This window comes from Heptranchias perlo, chromosome 4 (assembly GCF_035084215.1).
Source record: "Heptranchias perlo isolate sHepPer1 chromosome 4, sHepPer1.hap1, whole genome shotgun sequence".
In the NCBI taxonomy this organism is placed as follows: domain Eukaryota; kingdom Metazoa; phylum Chordata; class Chondrichthyes; order Hexanchiformes; family Hexanchidae; genus Heptranchias; species Heptranchias perlo.
In genome coordinates this window covers 32,778,237-32,801,231 of record NC_090328.1, presented here as the reverse complement: position 1 = coordinate 32,801,231, position 22,995 = coordinate 32,778,237, and the positions used below count along the sequence as shown (strand labels likewise).

The 22,995-nt window shown below is 41.3% G+C and overlaps 1 protein-coding gene across 1 annotated transcript in view; it reads left to right on the top strand.

Moving 5' to 3' along the window:
* Positions 1-14,992, top strand: part of fcho2 (FCH and mu domain containing endocytic adaptor 2) — a 239,153-nt gene extending 224,161 nt beyond the window's left edge. The window contains exons 27-28 of the mRNA XM_067982732.1: positions 7,390-7,554; positions 8,307-14,992. Coding sequence (XP_067838833.1) covers positions 7,390-7,554; positions 8,307-8,329 — 188 coding nt within the window. The 3' untranslated portion in view covers positions 8,330-14,992. The remainder of the gene's footprint in view (positions 1-7,389; positions 7,555-8,306) is intronic.
* Positions 14,993-22,995: the final 8,003 nt, after the last annotated feature.

Sequence of the window (22,995 nt, the reverse complement as noted above, 5' to 3'; positions counted from 1 at the left end):
GCTATGTGGCCGGGTCCTGCTCCGACTTCTTGTGTTCTTTAGATTTGTGGTTGGGATCAGATCAGCCATGATCTTATTGAATGGCGGAGCAGGCTCGAGGGGCTGATTGGCCTACTCCTGCTCCAATTTCTTATGTTCTTATGTTCTTATGTTCTTTCCTGCTGCCTACTGTGTTAAGGTGCTATATAAATGCAAGTTACGTTTTTTTCACTTCGAATTTTAATCTTAAAGTCTAAATGTCAACAGCCAGACATTACAAATAGAGTAATCTCTTTGTTATCACATATATTGTACTCTTAATTTCTCTTAAAACACCAGAAATGATGGCTTTTTAAAATATCTTTCTGATCCTTTGTCCAAGTGGCTATCCATTTGGTGACCTAAAGATTGAGGCCTCAATTTTAACCTGCCCCCTGATGGGCGGGAGAGAGTTGGGAGGGGGTTAAAATATAGGGAACGAGCATTCCAACCCCAATCCCGGCCGTTTAAATTTTAAAAAACAGAAATCAGGTCATCGACGACGCTGACATCATCGACGCTGACATCATTGGTGCTGAGACTGAAATTTAACTGAGTGTGGGGCAAGCCCGAGCTGTCAGCTGCTCGACAGCAGATCCGAGGCGGGAGCGCCGACTGGCCAATGTGAGTGCTAAAGATCAGCTCCTTTTAGGACTCTTTGTGAGCCAGGGGGAGCAAGAGTGCTCCCCCCAGGCCTCTCAAGGAAGCCTTCGGACCCCACCCTCCCGATCATGGCCCGGACGGAGCCTTCTGGTTTCCCCAAGCCCTGATCACAGCCCCTCCACCCTTCCCCTCCCTATCGCGGCCCGGAGCTGCTGGTACCTTCTGACTGCCGGGGACTGTCCCCAGGGTCCCTGGCTGCAGCCTCCTGCCTCTTGTTTAAGTTCCCGCCTGCCAGCCAGGCTGTCACTTTGGCTGGCTTTTGGGTGGGCAGGAGTCTGCATCAGATTATTTAAATGAGGTCATGCCATTAAGATCAGCAAGGCCTCCATCTCCCCGGCCTTGCAAGTGACCCTGCTGGAAAATGCATGTGTGGACAGAATCGGGCATGTTGATTCACTTCATAGACAAATAGTTTGACAAATCTCCCATCAACACACATGTGATGCAAAGTACCTGATAGTTGTTGATGCCCATGGAACGACACCCTAGCATGAATTTTTAAAAAATTCATTCATGGGATGTGGGCGTCGTTGGCAAGGCCAGCATTTATTGCCCATCCCTAATTGCCCTTGAGAAGGTGCTGGTAAGCCACCTTCTTGATCCGCTGCAGTCCGTGTGGTGAAGATTCTCCCACAGTGCTGTTAGGTAGGGAGTTCCAGGATTTTGACCCAGCGACGATGAAGGAATGGCGATATATTTCTAAGTCGGGATGGTGTGTGACTTGGAGGGGAACGTGCAGGTGGTGTTGTTCCCATGTTCCTGCTGCCCTTGTCCTTCTAGGTGGTAGAGGTTGCGTGTTTGGGAGGTGCTGTCGTAGAAGCCTTGGCGAGTTGCTGCAGTGCAGCCTCTGGATGGTACACACTGCGGCCACGGTGCGCCGATGGTGAAGGGAGTGAATGTTTAGAGTGGTGGATGGGGTGCCAATCAAGTGGGCTGTTTTGTTCTGGATGGTGTCGAGCTTCTTGAGTGTTGCTGGAGTTGCACTTACCCAGGCAAGTGGAGAGTATTCCATCACACTCCTGACATGTGCCGTGTGGATGGTGGAAAGGCTTTGGGGAGTCGGGAGGTGAGTCACTCGCCACAGAATACCCAGCCTCTGACCTGCTCTTGTAGCCACAGTATTTATGTGGCTGGTCCAGTTACGTTTCTGGTCAATGGTGACCCCTAGGATGTTGATGGTGGGGGATTTGGTGATGGTAATGCTATTGAATGTCAAGGGGAGGTGGTTAGACTCTCTCTTGTTGGAGACGGTCATTGCCTGACACTTGTCTGGCACGAATGTTACTTCCCACTTATCAGCCCAAGCCTGGATGTTGTCCAGGTCTTGCTGCATGCAGATATGGACTGCTTCATCATCTGAGGGGTTGCAAATGGAACTGAACACTGTGCAATCATCAGCGAACATCCCCATTTCTGACCATATGATCGAGGGAAGGTCAATGATGAAGCAGCTGAAGATGGTTGGGCCTAGGACACTGCCCTGAGGAACACCTGCAGCAATGTCCTGGGGCTGAGATGATTGGCCTCCAACAACTACTACCATTTTCCTTTGTGCTAGGTATAACTCCAGCCACTGGAGAGTTTTCCCCGTGATTCCCATTGACTTCAATTTTACTAGAGCTCCTTGATGTTAAGGGCAGTGACTCTCACCTCACCTCTGGAATTCAGCTCTTTTTTTACCATGTTTGGACCAAGGCTGTAATGAGGTCTGGAGCCAAGTGGTCCTGGCGGAACCCAAACTGAGCATTGGTGAGTAAGTGCCGCTTGATAGCACTGTTGACGACACCTTCCATCACTTTGCTGATGATTGAGAGTAGACTGATGGGGCGGGAATTGGCCGGATTGGATTTGTCCTTTTTGTGGACAGGACATACCTGGGCAATTTTCCACATTGTCGGGTCGATGCCGGTGTTGTAGCTGGACTGGAACAGTCTGGCTAGAGGCGCGTTGGAGCACAAGTCTTCAGTACTACAGCCAGGATGTTGTCGGGGTCCATAGCCTTTGTTGTATCCAGTGCACTCGGTCGTTTCTTGATATCACGTGGAGTGAATCGAATTGGCTGAAGACTGGCTTCTGTGATGGTGGGGATATCGGGAGGAGGCCGAGATGGATCATCCACTCGACACTTCTGGCTGAAGATGGATGTAAACACTTCAGCCTTGTCTTTTGCACTCACGTGCTGGGCTCTGCCATCATTGAGCATGGGGATGTTCATGGAGCCTTCTCCTCCCATTCGTTGTTTAATTGTCCAACACCATTCACGACTGGATGTGGCAGGACTGCAGAACTTTGATCTGATCCATTTGTTTTGAAATAAAAGTAGTAATTATATTTTGAATGGAGGAAAATTGGGTGATGTGGAAGAGCATGTGCAATTTCGGGATTCAGGTTCAAAGACATTAAAAGCTACACGTCAAGTGGATATGACCATAAAAAAGGCTAATGCAATACGGTGTGTTATGGCAAGAGGTATAGAATATTAAAGTCAAAATGTATTGGTGAATTTATATGAAACCTTAGTAGGACCTGCTTTGTGCAGTTTTGGTCTCCACACTATCGGAAAGATTTCGAGGAAATAGAGAGGATATTGTGCAGATTCACTAGGATGCTGCCTGGTATGAGGAATTACGAAGAAAGACTTGGAAAAATTGGGGCCGTTTTCATTCGAACAAAGGAGATTACGGGGTGATTTAAAAGAGGTGTTTAACGTTTTGAAGGGGTGGAATGGGGCATATGGAAACAAACTGTTACCAGTGGTTATAGAATCATAGAAGTTTACAACATGGAAACAGGCCCTTCGGCCCAACATGTCCATGTCGCACAGTTTATACCACTAAGCTAGTCCCAATTGCCTGCACTTGGCCCATATCCCTCTATACCCATCTTACCCATGTAACTGTCCAAATGCTTTTTAAAAGACAAAATTGTACCTGCCTCTACTACTGCCTCTGGCAGCTTGTTCCAGACACTCACCACCCTTTGAGTGAAAAAATTGCCCCCCTGGACCCTTTTGTATCTCCCCCCTCTCACCTTAAATCTATGTCCCCTCATTATAGACTCCCCTACCTTTGGGAAAAGATTTTGACTATCTACCTTATCTATGCCCCTCATTAAGATCACCCCTAAACCTTCTACTCTCCAGGGGAAAAAGTCTCAGTCTATCCAACCTCTCCCTATAAGTCAAACCATCAAGTCCCGGTAGCATCCTAGTAAATCTTTTCTGCACTCTTTCTAGTTTAATAATATCCTTTCTATAATAGGGTGACCAGAACTGTACACAGTATTCCAAGTGTGGCCTTACTAATGTCTTGTACAACTTCAACAAGACATCCCAACTCCTGTATTCAATATTCTGACCAATGAAACCAAGCATGCTGAATGCCTTCTTCACCACTCTATCCACCTGTGACTCCACTTTCAAGGAGCTATGAACCTGTACTCCCAGATCTCTTTGTTCTATAACTCTCCCCAACGCCCTACCATTAACGGAGTAGGTCCTGGCCTGATTCGATCTACCAAAATGCATCACCTCACATTTATCTAAATTAAACTCCATCTGCCATTCATCGGCCCACTGGCCCAATTTATCAAGATCCCGTTGCAATCCTAGATAACCTTCTTCACTGTCCACGATGCCACCAATCTTGGTGTCATCTGCAAACTTACTAACCATGCCTCCTAAATTCTCATCCAAATCATTAATATAAATAACAAATAACAGCGGACCCAGCACCAATCCCTGAGGCACACCGCTGGTCACAGGCCTCCAGTTTGAAAAACAACCCTCTACAACCACCCTCTGTCTTCTGTCGTCAATCCAATTTTGTATCCAATTGGCTACCTCACCTTGGATCCCGTGAGATTTAACCTTATGTAACAACCTACCATGCGGTACCTTGTCAAAGGCTTTGCTAAAGTCCATGTAGACCACGTCTACTGCACAGCCCTCATCTATCTTCTTGGTTACCCCTTCAAAAAACTCAATCAAATTCGTGAGACATGATTTTCCCCTCACAAAACCATGCTGACTGTTCCTAATCAGTCCCTGCCTCTCCAAATGCCTGTAGATCCTGTCTCTCAGAACACCCTCTAACAACTTACCCACTACAGATGTCAGGCTCACCGGTCTGTCGTTCCCAGGCTTTTCCCTGCCACCCTTCTTAAACAAAGGCACAACATTTGCTACCCTCCAATCTTCAGGCACCTCACCTGTAGTTGTCGATGATTCAAATATCTCTGCTAGGGGACCCGCAATTTCCTCCCTAACCTCCCATAACGTCCTGGGATACATTTCATCAGGTCCCGGAGATTTATCTACCTTGATGCGCGTTAAGACTTCCAGCACCTCCCTCTCTGTAATATGTACACTCCTCAAGACATCACTATTTATTTCCCCAAGTTCCCTAACATCCATGCCTTTCTCAACCGTAAATACCGATGTGAAATATTCATTCAGGATCTCACCCATCTCTTGTGGTTCCGCACATAGATGACCTTGTTGATCCTTAAGAGGCCCTACTCTCTCCCTAGTTACTCTGTTGCCCTTTATGTATTTGTAGAAGCTCTTTGGATTCTCCTTTGCCTTATCTGCCAAAGCAATCTCATGTCCCCTTTTTGCCCTCCTGATTTCTCTCTTAACTCTACTCCGGCAATCTCTGTACTCTTCAAGGGATCCACTTGATCCCAGCTGCCTATGCATGTCATATGCCTCCTCCTTCTTTTTGACTAGGGCCTCAATCTCCCGAGTCATCCAAGGTTCCCTACTTCTACCAGCCTTGCCCTTCACTTTATAAGGAATGTGCTTACCCTGAACCCTGGTTAACACACTTTTGAAAGCCTCCCACTTACCAGACGTCCCTTTGCCTGCCAACAGTCTCTCCCAATCAATTTCTGAAAGTTCCTGTCTAATACCATCAAAATTGGCCTTTCCCCAATTTAGAATTTTAACTTTTGGGCCAGACCTATCATTCTCCATAGCTATCTTAAAACTAATGGAATTATAATCACTGGTCCCAAAGTGATCCCTCACTAACACTTCTGTCACCTGCCCTTCCTTATTTCCCAAGAGGAGGTCAAGTTTTGCCCCCTCTCTAGTCGGGCCATCCACATACTGAATGAGAAATTCCTCCTGAATACACTCAACAAATTTCTCTCCATCCAAGCCCCTAATGCTATGGCTGTCCCAGTCAATGTTGGGAAAGTTAAAATCCCCAACTATTACCACCCTATTTTTCTTGCAGCTGTCTGTAATCTCCTTACATATTTGCTCCTCAATTTCCCGTTGACTATTTGGGGGTCTGTAGTACAATCCTATCAAAGTGATCTCTCCCTTCTTATTTTTCAGTTCTACCCATATAGACTCAGTGGGCGAACCCTCGGATATATCCCCTCTCACTACAGCCGTGATGTTCTCCCTAATCAAGAACGCAACTCCCCCTCCTCTCTTACCTCCTGCTCTATCTTTCCTATAGCATCTGTACCCTGGAACATTGAGCTGCCAGTCCTGCCCCTCCCTTAGCCATGTTTCAGTAATAGCTATAACATCCCAGTCCCATGTACCTATCCATGCCCTGAGTTCATCTGCCTTGCCCATCAGACTTCTTGCATTGAAATAAATGCAGTTTAATCCAGGTCTTTGCCCTGCTTTCTCAGACCATCTGTCCGGTCATGTTTTGTACACTCTCCCTTACTGCCTTTTGTTTCTGTCACCACTTTACTTCCCACTGACTTCCTGCATCGGTTCCCATCCCCCTGCCACATTAGTTTAAACCCTCCCCAACAGCACTAGCAAACACTTGGTTGAGGAAATCTAGAAGCAAGGAATATAAAATTAAATGCAAGTGATTTATGACAGAGAGCAGGAGAAACCTTTTTTTGTGCAGAGGGTTGTGAGGCTATGGAATGCACCTCCTTCAAGAAAGGAAGCGTGAAAAAGGGGAAATCTCATTTCAGGGTTCAGATGACATTGTGAATAGCAAGAGCACAGCAAAACTGGTCTTTGTTAATCATCTGAATCTTGAGATTGCTGCCTTAAAATCAATCCCACATTTTTGTTATCTTATGTATGGATTTTGTGGAGATGGTTTCATTTAGTTTTTGGGGAGAGGGTGTGGTTGTATTAATGCTATAGTGAATGCAAAGAACCAGTACATTCTATCATTTCTGCACTGAAGGCCAAATTCAATGAGTAACAACTTGATCATAGCAAAGTCAGTATATATTCATTTTGTGATATTTTTAACATAAAAGAGTGTGTTCTTTCCATACATTCAGCATAAAAAAGGAAAATTATCACTAATATACTATTGCTAAAATATACTGAAATAAATATCAAGAGCTTTTGACAGATCAACCTGAATAAAACCAGTTAGATTTTCCCTATCTGAACTTTGGTTTTATTTAGGTTTTTGATCATGCTTTGCTCAAAATTAACATTCGTTATTTCAGACAGAGCCACTTCTACATTATACACTGAACTAAAACTGGGTAATAATTATCAGAATTGAACAGTTGTTCAACAATAAATTATTTCCTTTTCACCACCCTGCAGTTTTTACATAATGAAGGTAGTAAAGAGAGAAAGGTGCCTTGTTAGAAAAAAATCATTTGGACAGTATATTTTGTGCATAGAAAGAGTGAGTTTTTTAAAAAAAGAACAGATTGTAGCTGTATGCATTACTGCACATTGAACTACCCCTTTTCTTTCAGGTTCAGGATCACTCAGAGCAAAATTTGATGTGTCCGAAGGTCCTACCAAACCATCAACACTTGCAGTCCAATTTCTTAGTGAAGGATCCACACTGTCAGGAGCAGATGTGGAGCTCGTTGGCACTGGTTATAGACTTTCCTTAATAAAGAAGAGATTTTCTACAGGTAACAATTGTAGAATTTGTACAATTGTAGAATGGCCTATTGAATGGGGTCTTATTGTTGTAGATGTTCTGTTTTGCATTGCGTAATTGGCGAATACGACGAACACCAGATTTTAGTAAGTGTATTCGTTGGGGGGGTGGCACAATTTAAAATGCTGAAGGGGGCAGTACATCAACAATCTATTGGCATTGGCCTCAAATCCCTCTATAGTAACTTTGTCCGTGAACTAATTTTGTTAATTTTACTGATGAGACAGTATTGCAGCACCTAGTGGTTGTTCTTGCTTTTTAAGATGTTGACATTTTTTGGCTTAATTATGTATTTCTGGGTCGGAGTATCATTTTCCATAGCATTGATCTCAGCCTCCCATCCAATATCTTACCAGGATTTGACTATTAGATTAGCCATACTGATGGTAGATTATCACAACAATGGAGTCTAATTTCTGATGGAAAAGGTTTAAAAATTAACAGGTGTTGTGCAGAAAAAAATGTATTCAGTTCTTTCTAATTTTGTTCCAGATCTTGTTCTGTTAGGGTTTTGTCTTTTCAGTGTTGCCATTTGGTTCATGATAATTACAAAATTAGTAAACTGCTTCACAGCAATGCCCTCTTAAGTGCTGCACATTATGTTATCTACTATATTTCATAAATGGGGAGTTTTCATTTTATGTGAGATCTCAAGCAATCATGTGTATAAAATAAGTGGAGTGTGTTTGAAGAAAGTGATTCTTTCCTTTTTCTCTTTAACAGGCCGATACATGGCAGACTGCTGACAGTTATATCAGTAATTTTTGTCTCAGTGAAGGACAAGTTCATTGTATGGTGTTTATTTTGATGGTGCATTCATACTTGCCTTCCACGTCCAAACAGTACGACATTCAGGAGAAAAAATGATGGACAAAAAGAATACTTTCAAGGATATGAAAATTTTAAAATCTAAATTCTTCCTTTGCCTTTTTTGGTCATTGAGTTTTGAGGAAAATCCATACTACACAATTTAAACATGCACTTTCTTTTAGAAAAAAGTCATTTTGGGGGAGAATAAGTTGTATTTTTATTGCATTAAATTAGCACTGATGTGATTTTCAACACTGTTTAATTTTTTGGAAACCTGCAATATTCAGGAAATATAAAATAAATGTTTTGAATACATGATTTTATTTAGACTTTAATGAAGTCAAACCAGTGATCAGTAGTTATGCTGAAAATGTAAAAATGTATAATGTATATCAAACACATATAAATATATACGATAGAAGAGCCAGCATTAACCATTTGCCTTCACCGTGCTACTATACTACCCTGTAAACGGGTATACTTTTACAAATTACAAAATTTTGCTGATTGTAAGATTAGCTCTTGCAAAAAAAAAGTTAAAAATCAATGACAAATATACAGTTGCAAAAATTTGTATTTGTGAATATGAACTGGTTTACAGCCTTTCTGATTCTATGTTGTATCCTTGTGCCATACAAGCTGGTATTTTTAGGAGGGTGGTACCATAGACATACAAAAAAATAATATAATTCAAACCAAAATGTTAGGTTTTGGTCATGGTGTAAATGGAGGATATTTCACTAATGATTGTGAATTATAGCAGTTCTTATACAAGTGGTGAGTAACCCTTAACTCGCAAGCATTGTTAGGATGATGTTTCACACAAGCGAAAAACCACCTAGAACTATTGTTCTATGGGCACATAGCTCTAGGTAGTCTTCAAATTAGTTCTGGAACATTGCTGCAGACTATTAAGTCATTCATACATATGGATTGTTATCGCACATCAAATTGTCAACTTGTGGGTCATTAAATTAAAGTTTTTATACATATGTGGGTAGAATAAAGCCAAGACATTACATTAATGACAGTTGCAAAAAATGTTTCACAAATGTGAAAAGGCCCATAAAGTCAAAAGCAGTACTGGCAAGGCGTTAGGAACAATCAGCCCTGTTGATTACAAGGTGAAGAATACTAAGGGGTTAATTAACTGCAGTTAATTTTATTTACAGTGCAATTAATAATCATATTCCTGTACAATGGAATTATCACTAATCCCTGTAAAATTAAAATTGGCTACCATTCATTGGGACCAGTGCCATCACTTCTGCTCATTCAGTGCATTCTCTTTTACTGTGGGCTTCATGTTGTAAGTATACATGCACTAAAACAACTATCGGTAGGTGAGAATGTATTGATACTGTGTGAAGACTGAGAATGTAGGTACTGGTCTACAAGTTCACATGGTAGATATTTTTGATCTCTGAATGGTAGCAGCATTTTTTATATCTTGGGGGTGGTATTCCATTTTTTTTAAAACTTGGGAGTACCTGGAATTTATGTTTTTTAAATGTACTTGTGTGACTTCAGAAATTAAATAAATGTAATCTGGTGTTTCACCAGGTCATCTGGTTGAGCAAAACTGGAAGTGTTTTTGTATCTTGCAGAGTTTCAGGTCTATATATATATAGATATAGATTAAAACCCTTTAACCACCCTGTTGCCAAAAGTGCTGAAGTTACAGTTCACATGCCAACATTGGCTCAGATCTGTTGTCAAAGCTAGCTTTTTTTTAAAAAAATGTGCCTGTATCTTTTTATTATTGTGCCTCTTTTTTTTCCTCAATGGAAATCCATTATCTAAGCTAAACAATTTTTATGTATGAACATTGCAAACATTTGTATATAAATATACTAATAATCCTTAAATTCTTTTGTATTTGGATTTAGAAGGGAAAATGGATGTGATATAACTGGAGTCTGTGGTAAATAGTGTTTCAGAAATGTTATGATTCCTTTTGATGGGCTATTTGCAATAAACCGCAGCCTTTGTAATGGGAAACATTTGTTAAATATTTTATAAGATGCTCATGTTTTTAGCCTGATATATAATACATCCACTGTTGAACAAGTGACTTGATTTAATGTTTCATGTTAGTGTAATATGCAATGTTTAAAAGAATCTTAAGGCACAGTGAGCATGGTCAACTTCTAAACAAAGTGTGAAAAAACAAAATATGTAAAAAGAAATTTAATTTTGTTTAAGAATTTCTATTTGAGGTTAATTGCCTGATCAACTTTATTTGGTCTAGAATATGAACTTTAAACTACAATACCTGAAAATCATTGGTATTATTAACAGTCTTTAAAAAATGATGCTTTCTAAAAGGTTATAGATTTTCATCTATAGTGTTCTCTTTTTTACAAAACTGCAAGCTTGTGACTTATTGTTACTGTTTAGGTCACAAAATACCCAATGTTTCCTTACAAAATTTTCTACTTCACTTTATTATGACTTTTTAACTGTGGCAAAGGTGCACCAACTAAATTTGAATGTTATTTGGCATGAATGTATTTGTATTAAATATGATGCCTCTTTGTTTAGAAAAAAATGTACAGAGCTTTTATGCAGCAAACCTTTTTGTACTCTTGACACAGCTGTTTGTGTGAAAACTGCATGACATTCTAAGAGCAAGAGATTAACAGTTATGTAGTTAACAGTAATAGCATTAATTTGAACTAATCCCATTCATCTAAGCTGTTTTACAATATGGTGTGCGAGGGGAAAAGGCTAACACTTTGTAATATAAACAGTCCTGACATCATACAAATAGGAAAATTAGTAATTAGTTAATTGAGTACCACAACAAAAGGTCAGCCATTGTGACAGCTTTGCTTCTCAGTTGAAGGTACACGCCTGAAGCTCTGCTAACAACTCATTGACACATACATCATATGGTACTCTTGAACCATACAGGCTAGGAAGGTTCCTGATTCAATCCTTGTTCTGTGCTTAGTTAACCGATCTCAGCAGGGGTAGTACTGTTGGGTAATACAATTGGCCTTGGCGCCCATGGATTGGCAAAGGAACAAACCATCCGACTGCTATCCAGTGACGCCTGCTGGAAATGTATCCACGTGGATTTTGGATGAGGGCAGGCTTGGGATTGGCTGTGGCGGCCATATGCTTGAATAGCTCACTTATGCTCTCTGTCCCAGGATCATACCTTCAAGAATGACCACTTGAATGAGGTGCCAGAGAACTTTTGACATCTGTGGAACTGTACTCCAGCACAAATCGCTGCCTTTAGCAGAGAAAGGGTAAAAGGAGAAAATGGGAAGAAAAATTGGAAGAGGGGAAAAAAGACACACTGAAACCAGTGATACCAAGGATTCAGGACAAGGTACCTAAGGTCAAATATCTACCACTTAAATCACATATCCACAAAAACATACATCATAAACAATAAAGGAGCTGGTTATGTTTTAATTTTGGGAGATTTCTAAGCCAACAAAACTTATTTCCCAGCTACATGCATTTTGGACGGTGAGTTCTAGATAATGGGCCGGATCTTTTTTTTAATCCATTCATGGGATGTTGTTGTCGCTGGCAAGGCCAGCATTTATTGCCCATCCCTAATTGCCCTTGAGAAGGTGGTGGTGAGCTGCCTTCTTGAACCACTGCAGTCTGTGTGGTGAAGGTTCTCCCACAGTGCTGTTTGATAGGGAGTTCCAGGATTTTGACCCAGTGACGATGAAGGAACGGAGATATATTTCCAAGTCGGGATGGTGTTTGACTTGGAGGGGAACGTGCAGGTGGTGGAATTCCCATGTGCCTGCTGCCCTTGTCCTTCTAGGTGGTAGAGGTTGCGGGTTTGGGAGGTGCTGTCGAAGAAGCCTTGGTGAGTTGCTGCAGTGCATCCTTGTACACACTGCAGCCACACTGCACCAGTGGTGAAGGGAGTGAATGTTTAGGGTGGTGGATGGGGTGCCAATCAAGCAGGCTGCTTTCCTGGATGGTGTCGAGCTTCATGAGTGTTGTTGGAGCTGCACTCGTCCAGGCAAGTGGAGAGTATTCCATCACACTCCTAACTTGTGCCTTGTAGATGGTGGAAAGGCTTTGGGGAGTCAGGAGGTGAGTCACTCGCTGCAGAATACTCAGCCTCTGACCTGCTCTTGTAACCACAGTATTTATGTGACTGGTCCAGTTAAGTTTCTGGTCAATGGTGACCCCCAGGATGTTGATGGTGGGGGATTCGGCAATGGTAATGCCTTTGAATGTCAAGGGGAGGTGGTTAGTGCTGGAAAAATAACGGCTTGTTAAATGACGCACGCCGTTACCAGCTCGCACTTCCAGCAAGTTACAGTGCAAAAAATTTTCAAGCTGAAGGGTGCAGGATAAAGTCTAACTAATGGCATACACAATGAGATGCCCTGTTACAGCAAGTTCCAGCCCAATCTGTTTAGATAGATAATATTTTCCCAAGCATATGGAACATTTCCTAACTAGTATGTTTGGATTTAAATATAAGTGATATTACTTGTGTTTTTTTATTATTTGAGATATACTTACTAATATAATGTGCTCCTGGGGGAGTTGCACAAGTGTTTAATTTTAAATAGCAATCATTTTAAAAATGATATATATCAGCTCTGCAGTGGCTCAGGAGATAAATCTACTATATGGTGTGGAAAGAAATCAAGAAAGACAGACTTTGGAAAGACTTGCATTTATATAGCGCCTTTCATAACCTCAGGATGTCCCAAAACTCTTTACAGCCAATGAAATACTTTTTGAGGTCTAGTCACTGTTGTAATGTAGGAAACGCGGCCAATTTGCGCACAGCTAGGTCCCACAAACAGCAATGTGATAATGACCAGATAATTTGTTTTAGTGATGTTGGTTGAGGGATAAATATTGGCCAGGACACCGGGGAGAATTCCCCTGCTCTTCCTTGAAATAGTACCATGGGATCTTTTATGTCCACCTGAGAGGGCAGATGGGGCCTCAGTTGTCTCATCCGAAAGACATCACCTCTGACAGTGCAGTGCTTCCTCAGTACTGCACTGAAGTGTCAGCCTAGATTTTGTGCTCAAGTCTCTGGAGTGGAACTTGAATCCACTACTTTCTGACTTGGAGGTGAGTGTACTACCACTGAGCCACAGCGGGTTTGATTCCTGAACTATGCCGGAGTTAATTTGAACCAAAGCAGTGTTGGGGCATTATGGTTGAATTTAATGTACCTGATCTAGAGAGAGGAGGGAGAAAAAAAGAGGAACTACCAAGATTCCTGTTTCTGATTAATATCCTGTGACCCCTGTTGAAAAGTGTCAATGTGTTGGTGTTGGATGAGGACAGAATGGAACTCTGCTCTGATGTTACCAATGGGAAATAGCTTGCTGATACTTGCTGTCTAGACTCACACACAAAGAATGGTCACTTAGACAAAATTCTGAAGGATTGCCGCTGCCCCGTGATTCAAATCAAAATATGTTTTGCTTGTGGGTGAGTTTGAGTTGCCTGATCTGCTAAAATGCAGGAAAATCCAAGTTAACCCTTGGTGTGTAGTTAGGATGGGAGGGGAAGATGGAGGAAAGGACGTGCTTGTGTTGAAGGGTGACCATTCGATGCAAGAAGACCATCTACTTAATTAATATCCAGTCCGAATCTAGATGTAAAGCTCGAGGTTGTTCTATTCACTCACAGCAGTTAATTGAACCATGTGTAAACATGAGTATTTATTTGAAATATCTTTAAAAAAATATTTGCCCCATTCCTTTCAGAAGCATACTTTTAAATTATTGTTCCAGAGATAAATATTGTGGAATCGTGCCATTTTGAAACAGAATAAAATAAAAATTAAATGCTTACATGGTATGTCTAAGCATACATTTGAGATGAACAGTTACTTGATGTTGTATACTTATTTGTGCGAATAGTATATAAAAGATACAATCATTCATTTAAGAAAAAATAAAATATAAATTATTTCTTCCAATGTCACCAAGCAATTAAACATAGCCTATATTGTCTTTTCTGATGTGACATTTGTTTATACAATAAAAGTAAATGCAGTTGTGATTGTGAAGATAAAACACCACTATCAAAACGCAATCTGGACTTCCCAGAGCACTGCTAATTGTAATCTTCTATAAATTGGGATTTTTGTCCTTTCTACAATTGAACATATGTGGTGTTTTATTAAAACAGCTACACAAACCAATTGTTATGTTGTGAACACAAACCAACCTTAACTAATAAGTTGAATTGCATATGTTCTAGTATGGAGCAAGTATTTATGAATATATACGAGGTCAATAATACCCTTTCAAAGCTGTTACCTACATAAAAGCTACAATAAATGTATAGAGGGGGATCCGTAATCTGTGAAGAATGTATATTTAGCGAGCTGGTTCTTGCTTCCTTACACAGTGATAGCCTTTTGTAGCTCCCCTGTGCTCATCTAAACAAGTTTGTGAACTCTAAGGAATTTGAGGTTTTAATAAAGACAAATTACTTCTGATTATACATAACACATCCACAGACTTGTCTTTCAAATCTGTTAATACTTTTGATTTTCATGATGCAAATTTTATGAATGTATCTTGTCACTTGTCTTTTAAATTTGTGCCTGTAATAAATATGTAATATATAAATTCCTACTGTGTACTGTACTAAATTTTTGTAAGAGAATGTTTTTAGGTGAAACCTAGTACAGTAATCTTATTTGTACTTTATTTGATCTGGCCTTGATCATAAGTCATGCTGTTTTGGTTGTTAGTATTGTAAATAATAGTATTTGAAAATAAGTTACTAGTAAAGTAGAAAATGTCCATATCAGCTAACCAGAGATGAGTTAACTTTTCAACTTTGCAAACTGAAAACTCAAACAACCAGCTAGCTTGTAATTGTGTTTATTCTATTTTTAATCTCATTTTGTTTACTATTGACTTTACTAGGCTGCATGTGATCCTTTAACATTAATTTCTTTTTGTCTCACCTTAACCAAAGTTGGTTACCTTTGTCAATTAATTTCCTGTAGTTAAAGTTCAAGTAATAGTATATGAGTAAGATACTAATTTAGGTACATTTAAATAAGTCTTCACCAAACAGTAAATGATTTTAAAACTTTTTGCCAGCTCTGGGATAACTAGTCAAGATTTGTTAGTAGACACGAACACGGTATAATAGTGGGAACACTATCTGACATTTTGTAAAGGGTCTAATGGCCTCACATCTTGCAAATTGAAACTAAAATACTGGAGGATGTCTGAGTGGGGAGCTAAGTAGCAGTTTCTGAATTAGGAAAGAACAAACCAAATTGTGCCCTGAACTAAGTTGGCCTCAAATGCAATAAAATGCATCAAATTTAAGATCAAACTAGACAAATAGTACCACCAGACACTTGTAGTTGTAACTGAATCAACACAGTGCAGAAAACTGGGGACATTGTCCTTGCACCAATTTCGCATCAGCCCTGGGCGAAAAAGAATGAATTTGCATTTATCTAGCACCTTTTACATCCTTAAGACAACCCAAAGTACTTCACAGCCAATTTGAGATGAATGGCCAGATAATCTGTTTTGATGGTGTTGGTTGAGTGATACCAGGAGAACACCGCTGCTCTTTTTCAAATACTGCAATGGGATCTTTTACGGTTTAATGTCTCACCTGAAAGACAGCATCTCTGATAATGCAGCACCTCTTAGTGCTACACTGAAGTGTCAGCATAGTTTATGTGCTCAAATCACATAGTGGGGCATGAAACCACGACTTTAATGACTCCGAGACAGCAGCACTACTACTAAAATAAAAACAGAAAATGCTGGAGAAGCTCAGCAAGTCAGGCAGCATCTGTGGAGAAAGAAAGAGAGTTAACGTTTCAGGTTGAAGATCTTTCATCAGAACTGGAAGATTTAAGAGTTAACATTTTTGAGCAAGTACAGAGCCTGGGAAAGGGAGGGAGTGGAGTGGAGGGGAGGAAAGAACAGAAGGGAAGGTCTGTGATAGGGTAGAGGGCATGATTGATTAAATGACAAAAGGGATGATGGTGCAAGGCAAGGAAGGTGATAATGGGACAGGTTAAGAAAAGATTGATCAGGAGTAGCTGTAAATGGCAGCAGCAGAACCATTACCAGCACCAGCTGACCGAAACAATTGGAGCAGTGGTTACGATCTGAAGTTATTGAAATCAATGTTAAGTCTGGAAGATTGTAAAGTCCTTAAACGAAAGATGAGGTGCTGTTCCTTGAGCTTACGTTGAGCTTATTGGAACAGTGTAAGAGGCCGAGGACGGAGAGGTCAGATTAGGAGTGGGAAGGGGAATTAAAATGGCAAGCAACTGGCAGTCAGGGTCACGCTTGCGGACAGAGCGGATGTGTTCAGCAAGGCGATCACCCAGTCTGTGTTTGGTCTCCCCAATGTAGAGGAGACTGCATTGTGTGCAGTGGATACGGTATACTAAATTGAAAGAAGTACAAGTAAACCGCTGTTTCACCCGGAAGTATTTGGGGCCCTGGACAGTGGGAAGGGAGGAGGTGAAGGGGCAGCTGTTGCATCTCCTGCACTCACACGGGAAGGTGCCTTGGGGAGGAGAGCGTGTGTTGGGGGCGATGGAAGAGTGGACCAGGGTGTCATGGAGGGAACAGTCCCTTCAGAATGCTGGGAGGGGAGGGGAAGATGTGTTTGGTGGTGGGATCGCATTGGAGGTAGTGGAAATGGCGGAGGATGGTACATTGAATGTGGAGGCTGGTGGGGTGGAAGGTGAGGACAAGGGGGACCCTTTCACGGTTCTGAGAGGGAAGGTAAGGGGTGAGAGCAGAAGTGTTGGAAATAGGACAGACACGGTCGAGGGCCCTGTCAACTACAGTGGAGTGGAATCCTCGGTTGAGGAAAAAGACATATCGGAAGCACTGGTGCAGAAGGTGGTATCATCAGAACAGATGCGAGGGAGAAACTGGGAGAAGGGAATAGAGTCCTTACAGGAAGCGGGGTGGGAGGAAGCGTAATCAAGGTAGCTGTGGGAGTCGGTGGACTTATAATAGATATTGTTTGACAGCCTATCCCCAGAAATGGAGGTGGAGGTGGAGAAGTCGAGGAAGGGCAGAGTCGTAGATGGACCATGTGAAGGATAGGAAAGGGTCGAAATTGGAAGCAAAGTTAATGAAATTTTCCAGTTCAGGGCGAGAGCAGGAAACGGCACCGATACAATCATCAAAGTATCGGGGGGAAAAAGTGAGGGAGGGGACCTGAATAGGACTGGAATAAGGAATTTTCCAGTACTACTACTACTGATCCATGCTAGTGCTCCAAGAACAAGCCTCATTCTAATATGCATCTGGGGCATTTCCTGTCTACTTTTGGAAATTTCACTGCTTTGCTTCGCTGGATCCAGGTGTACTGAAAAAGTTGGGAGCAGAGGGCAGGCCTGCCAGTACAGAGTCACAGGAAGTACCTTCCTGCACTTAGCTGTCTTGGATTGGTAAGTATAATTTTTTTAATTAAAAAATACATTTTAATTTTGTGCCTTCTGTTACGTTGATTTTGAAGTAATTTTTTTGGTCTATTTCCGTTCCATTTACTACTTATTTTTATTTGACCCTTTTTACCACCAACTAGTCATGTGTGTTTCACTGTCATGTGCAACAGCCTTTACTGATAGGATGACCATTCCTACGAAAATCCAGTTGCCCTATGGAAGCTGGAGGGTAAGGAGGACTGCCAAAGGATTCACGGACAGATGTCTGCCTGCACCTGAGGCAGGTGGTACAGATTCACCATTACCCAGAACTCACCAGACCTCCTTGAGCCCGTCTCAGGAGATGTTACTATCCACGAAAAATGCAGCTCGGGCGAATGAAGGTACGGAAATCTGTGACCATAAATCCAGACTTATTTCAGAATTTAATGAAAGGAAGACAGATTTTTAAGGGTGTTTGAATTGATAGCAGGGCAGCACGAATATGGGACTGAAGAACACAAGCAGAAAGACTAATACTATCATTCAGTAGGAAAACCTTTACTACATTCTCATATATTGATCCTTAACTTTGCACAGGCTATAATACAGTGAAGCAAGAAATCTGTAATTGTTAATCTCAAATGAGAATAGTTTAGACATAACTTTGGAATGGTACAGAAAGCGTCTCGTAAAAGGTCCAAAGAATTGGCTCTGGACTGGCAGAATTCTTGGAAACTGACTGGATTCTTGGAAACTGACTACAGGGAGAAGATGCAGAATCAAGTAAAAAGATAAATGTGCCAATATTGAAAGATCAGTTTCTACAGCTTCTTCCAGGTAATAAATATCAATTTTTTAAACAAGCTGGCTGAGAATGCTGATCATTATGTTGTCTTATGAGCTTCAGGAAACAGGAACGATTGAGGGTCAGTTGGAGGGCAGTCCAGCCATTGGGGATCAGCTGCAGTCCTGGGAGCTACACCCAGAATTAAGTCTTAAAAAGGATAATAATGGGGACCTCCGGTGTTCAAGTACAATATGATAGAGCATAAAGAGAATTACTGTAGGTCCAAATGGGAATTCAGAATTTTGACCCAGCAATGATGAAGGAGCGCTGATATATGTCCAAGTCAGGATAGTATGTGACTTGAATGGGAATATGGATGTGATGGTGTTCCTATGAACCTGTTGCCCTTGTCCTTCTGGGTGGTGGAGGTTGTGGGATTGGGAGGAGCTCGAAGGAGCATCCAGTAGATAGTACACGCTGCAGCTGGTATGCCAATGGAGGAGGAGGTAGATGTTTAGGGGTGAAGTACTGATTTTAAGTGGACTGCTTTGTACTGAATGGTGTCGAGATTCTTGTGTTGTTGCAGCTTCACCCACCCAGGCAATTGGAGAGTATTCCATCACACTCCAGATTTGTGCCTTGTAGGTGGTAGGAAGGCAGGTGAATGACTCAAAACAGAATAACCAGACTCTGACCTACTCTAGTAGCCATGGTATTAATGTGGCTGGTTCAGATGACTGGTGGGGGACTTGGTGATGGTAATTGAATGGCCATTGAATGTCATGGGGAAGTGGTTAGGCTCTCTTGTTGGATATTGTCATTGCCTGGCACTCGTGAGACAGCCCACACAAAAGCCCACATCCTCACCTGCACAACATTACTTCCACTGGATCAATTTCAAAATTCTTGTTTGTTATCAAATCTCTGGATGTGGCTCATTCCATCCTACATTCGTGATCATCTCTTTGTCAATTGTATGATTCATATCAATTAGTGTTGATTGTATTCAGGTGGTGTGTATCAATTGGGGACTCTCTGGTATCCATTTATATGAGAGCTTAGTTACGGTGTGGAGCCTGTAATATGGATCTCTGTGAATAAAGGCTTGGAAACAACTGAAGACCAGGCTGTAGTATTCTATCCTTCACCACCTGGCTAACCAGTTTATAACACTCTTGCCCTACATTTCCAATCATACCTGTCCCTCCTCCACCAGACTTCCCGCAACACCAGGCCTATGGAAGTAGCGAGAGTACAGAGGATTCCCACATGATATCTTTGAGTACTATCGATCAGAGGAGCCCAAGTAGATTGGACAGCACCAAGCTAGCTTATGGTTAACAAACTGACCCTATTCTACTGGTGGATGTGAGCTCAGGCAACATGGGTAATCAGTGTTTCCCAGCCTGAGCTAGTGAAGTGGTATCGTTAGAAGTAAGGGTTTTGATTTGACAATGGCGATCAAAACCAATTGAAGGGCAGGAACTGGAAATGTTCAACAGATAGGGGTACCTTGAGCTACTACCAAGTTTCATTAATGCTAGCCATGATTTTCCATTTACAGGACTTCAAAGGGTGAAATGCACCAAAGGCAAATTGTTGCAACACTTTTATTCATCCAATACCACTCAGGACGTCACCAAATGTCATAGCATATGTGACCAGTGTCAGCGTATGGGTAAACCAGGGATCACAACAAAGTACAGCTGCAATCCCTACTGATTAACAACTAACATTTTAAGCGAAAACAAATGCAAAATACTGCGGATGCTGGAAATCTGAACTAAAAACACAAAGCACTCAGCAGGTCAGGCAGCATCCATGGAGTTAACGTTTCAGGTCGATGACCTTTCATCAGCACTGAAAGATGTTAGAGATTAACAGTTTTTAAGCAAGTACAGAGCCAGGGTGAGGGTGGGAGGAAAGCACAAAAGGGAAGATCTGTGATAGGGTGGAGGACAGGTGTGATTAAATGACAAAAGGGATGGTGATGCAAGGCAAAAGGGGGTGGTGATGGGACAAGTAAAGAGACAAAAGATGGGTCTAGAGGAGGTGTAAATGGTTACAGCAGAGGGGGAGGGAAGCATGGAAAATCTGGCAAGGAGGAGAAGGCTCCAGTGGCGTGTGAATGTGGCAGAGAAAGGTGGGTAGACCCCAGGGGTGTGGACCACTCTGCTGGCCGTGTATCAATAGGGGATTCCCACCCCAAGCACCAGCCCACACCTCCACCACTCCCAGTGGCTCTGGTGCAGCCATCCTCCATTGCCAGCTCCTGCTGTCCAAGAAAATGGGAGCCTGTACTGGCTCTTTGGAAGAGCTAATCAATGAGTCCCACTCCCCTGCTTTTTCCCCACAACTCTTCAAATGTTTCCTTTCATAAATAACATCTTGAGCTATTCAATTTAATTTTGTATTTTCAGATACAATTAGCATTTTTGCACTGTAAAGATATCAATATTGCATATTTTCAATTTGTCATTACTATGATTGTGGCAGTGTTTCAAAAAAAGTATGAAATACCTTTGATTAATCAGTTGAACCATAATAGTTCACTAACTTAAATACTTTAGGGGTCAACAAAGGAGAATTATTCAAGGCTGTGGACAAGTTGAAAAGTAGTTTACACAAAGGGTAGAGCATTGAGATGTAGGTATGTGGTTCACATTATAAACATTTTACAAATTCTATCAGTATAAGATTACATAATTGGATAATCATAGAATCATACATCACTGAAGGAGGCCTTTCGGCCCATCATGCCTATGCCGGCTCTTTGAAAGAGCTATTCAATTAATCCCACTCCCCTGCTCTTTCTCAAAAAGCCCTGCAAATTTTTCCTTTTCAAGTATATATCCAATTCCCTTTCGTAAGTTACTATTGAATCTGCTTCCACCACCCATTCAGGCAGTACATTCCAAATCATCATAGCTCACTGCAAAAAACATTTCTCCTCATCTCCCTTCTGGTTCTTTTGCCAATTATCTTAAATCTGTGTCCTCCGGTTATCAACGCTCCTGCCAGTAAAAAAAAGTTTCTCCTTATTTACTTTATCAAAACCCTTCATGATTTTGAACGCCTCTATTAAATCTCCCCTTAACCTTCTCTGCTCTAAGGAGAACAATCCCATCTTCTCTAGTATCTCCACATAACTGAAATCCCTCATCCCTGGTACCATTCTAGTAAATATCTGCACCCTCTCCAAGGCCTTGACATCCTTCCTAAAATGTTGTGTCCAGAATTGGACACAATACTCCAGCTGAGGCCTAACCAGTGATTTATAAAGGTTTAGCATAACTTCCTTGCTTTTGTACTCTATGCCTCTATTTATAAAACCCAGGACCCTATTTGCATTTTTAACAGCCTTATCAACTTGTCTTGCCACTTTGAAAGATTTGTACATGTGAACCCCCAGGTGTCTCTGTTCCTGCACCCCCTTTAGAATTGTACCATTTAAATTATATTGCCTCTCCTCATTCTTCCTTCCAAAATGCATCACTTCACACTTTTCTGCAATAAATTTCATCTGCTATGCATCTGCCCATTTTGCCAGTCTATATGTCCTCCTAAAATCTGTTACTATCCTCCTCACTATTACATTTCTGAGTTTTGTGTCATCTGTAAATTTTGAAATTATGCCCTTCATACCCAGGACCAGATCATTTATATGTACATAAGTGTTTACTTGGTGGAAACCAGTGTTAATCTCCTGTTAGAAAATTCTCGCTGCTTACTATGAGTGGTGATTTAATTGCATTGGTTGCATATTGTAGTTCTAAAACTGCTTTACACAGCCCAGCAAGATAAAACTTCCTATCTGTACCTCCATGTTGTGCTTACATAATGTTTTTAATTATCATCAGCCTGCAAAGTTAGTGCGTGATACACACCTATGAATTTACATTGGGTTTAGTGGCAATAGTTTTGTGTAGATCTATAGGGGAAGGAGATGAGTTTTCTATCTACCCTTCCAATCTTGTGCGTTTATTTGCAGTAACTGATTCTCACATGCATTCCACAATGTAGATCAGTGGCTTTTGAAAGGTCCTTTCAATACTGCTGATAGCATCACTTTAAAAAATCAGTTTCAAAAGAAATGCTTGGATTCTGCTTTAATCTGGTCCTCTTTTACCCTATAAACTTAGATAATGCCCTTGTAATTAGCTTCCATGCATAAGTGGGTAAAGAGTGTCTAAACTCTCTTCAGATAATATCTTAATAGCTGGCAGAAAAAGATTTTCAATCCATCAGCCCAGTCTGGATTCAACATTTTTTACTACAGTGAAATAAAATTAATTACATTGACAATGCTCCTGTACCAAAATGTAACCTGAACCTCCCAAAGCACTTAATTGTAATCTGTTTTAAGGACTGTGATCTTTGGTATTCTCTAATCAAACAAATTCTTTATTTTATTA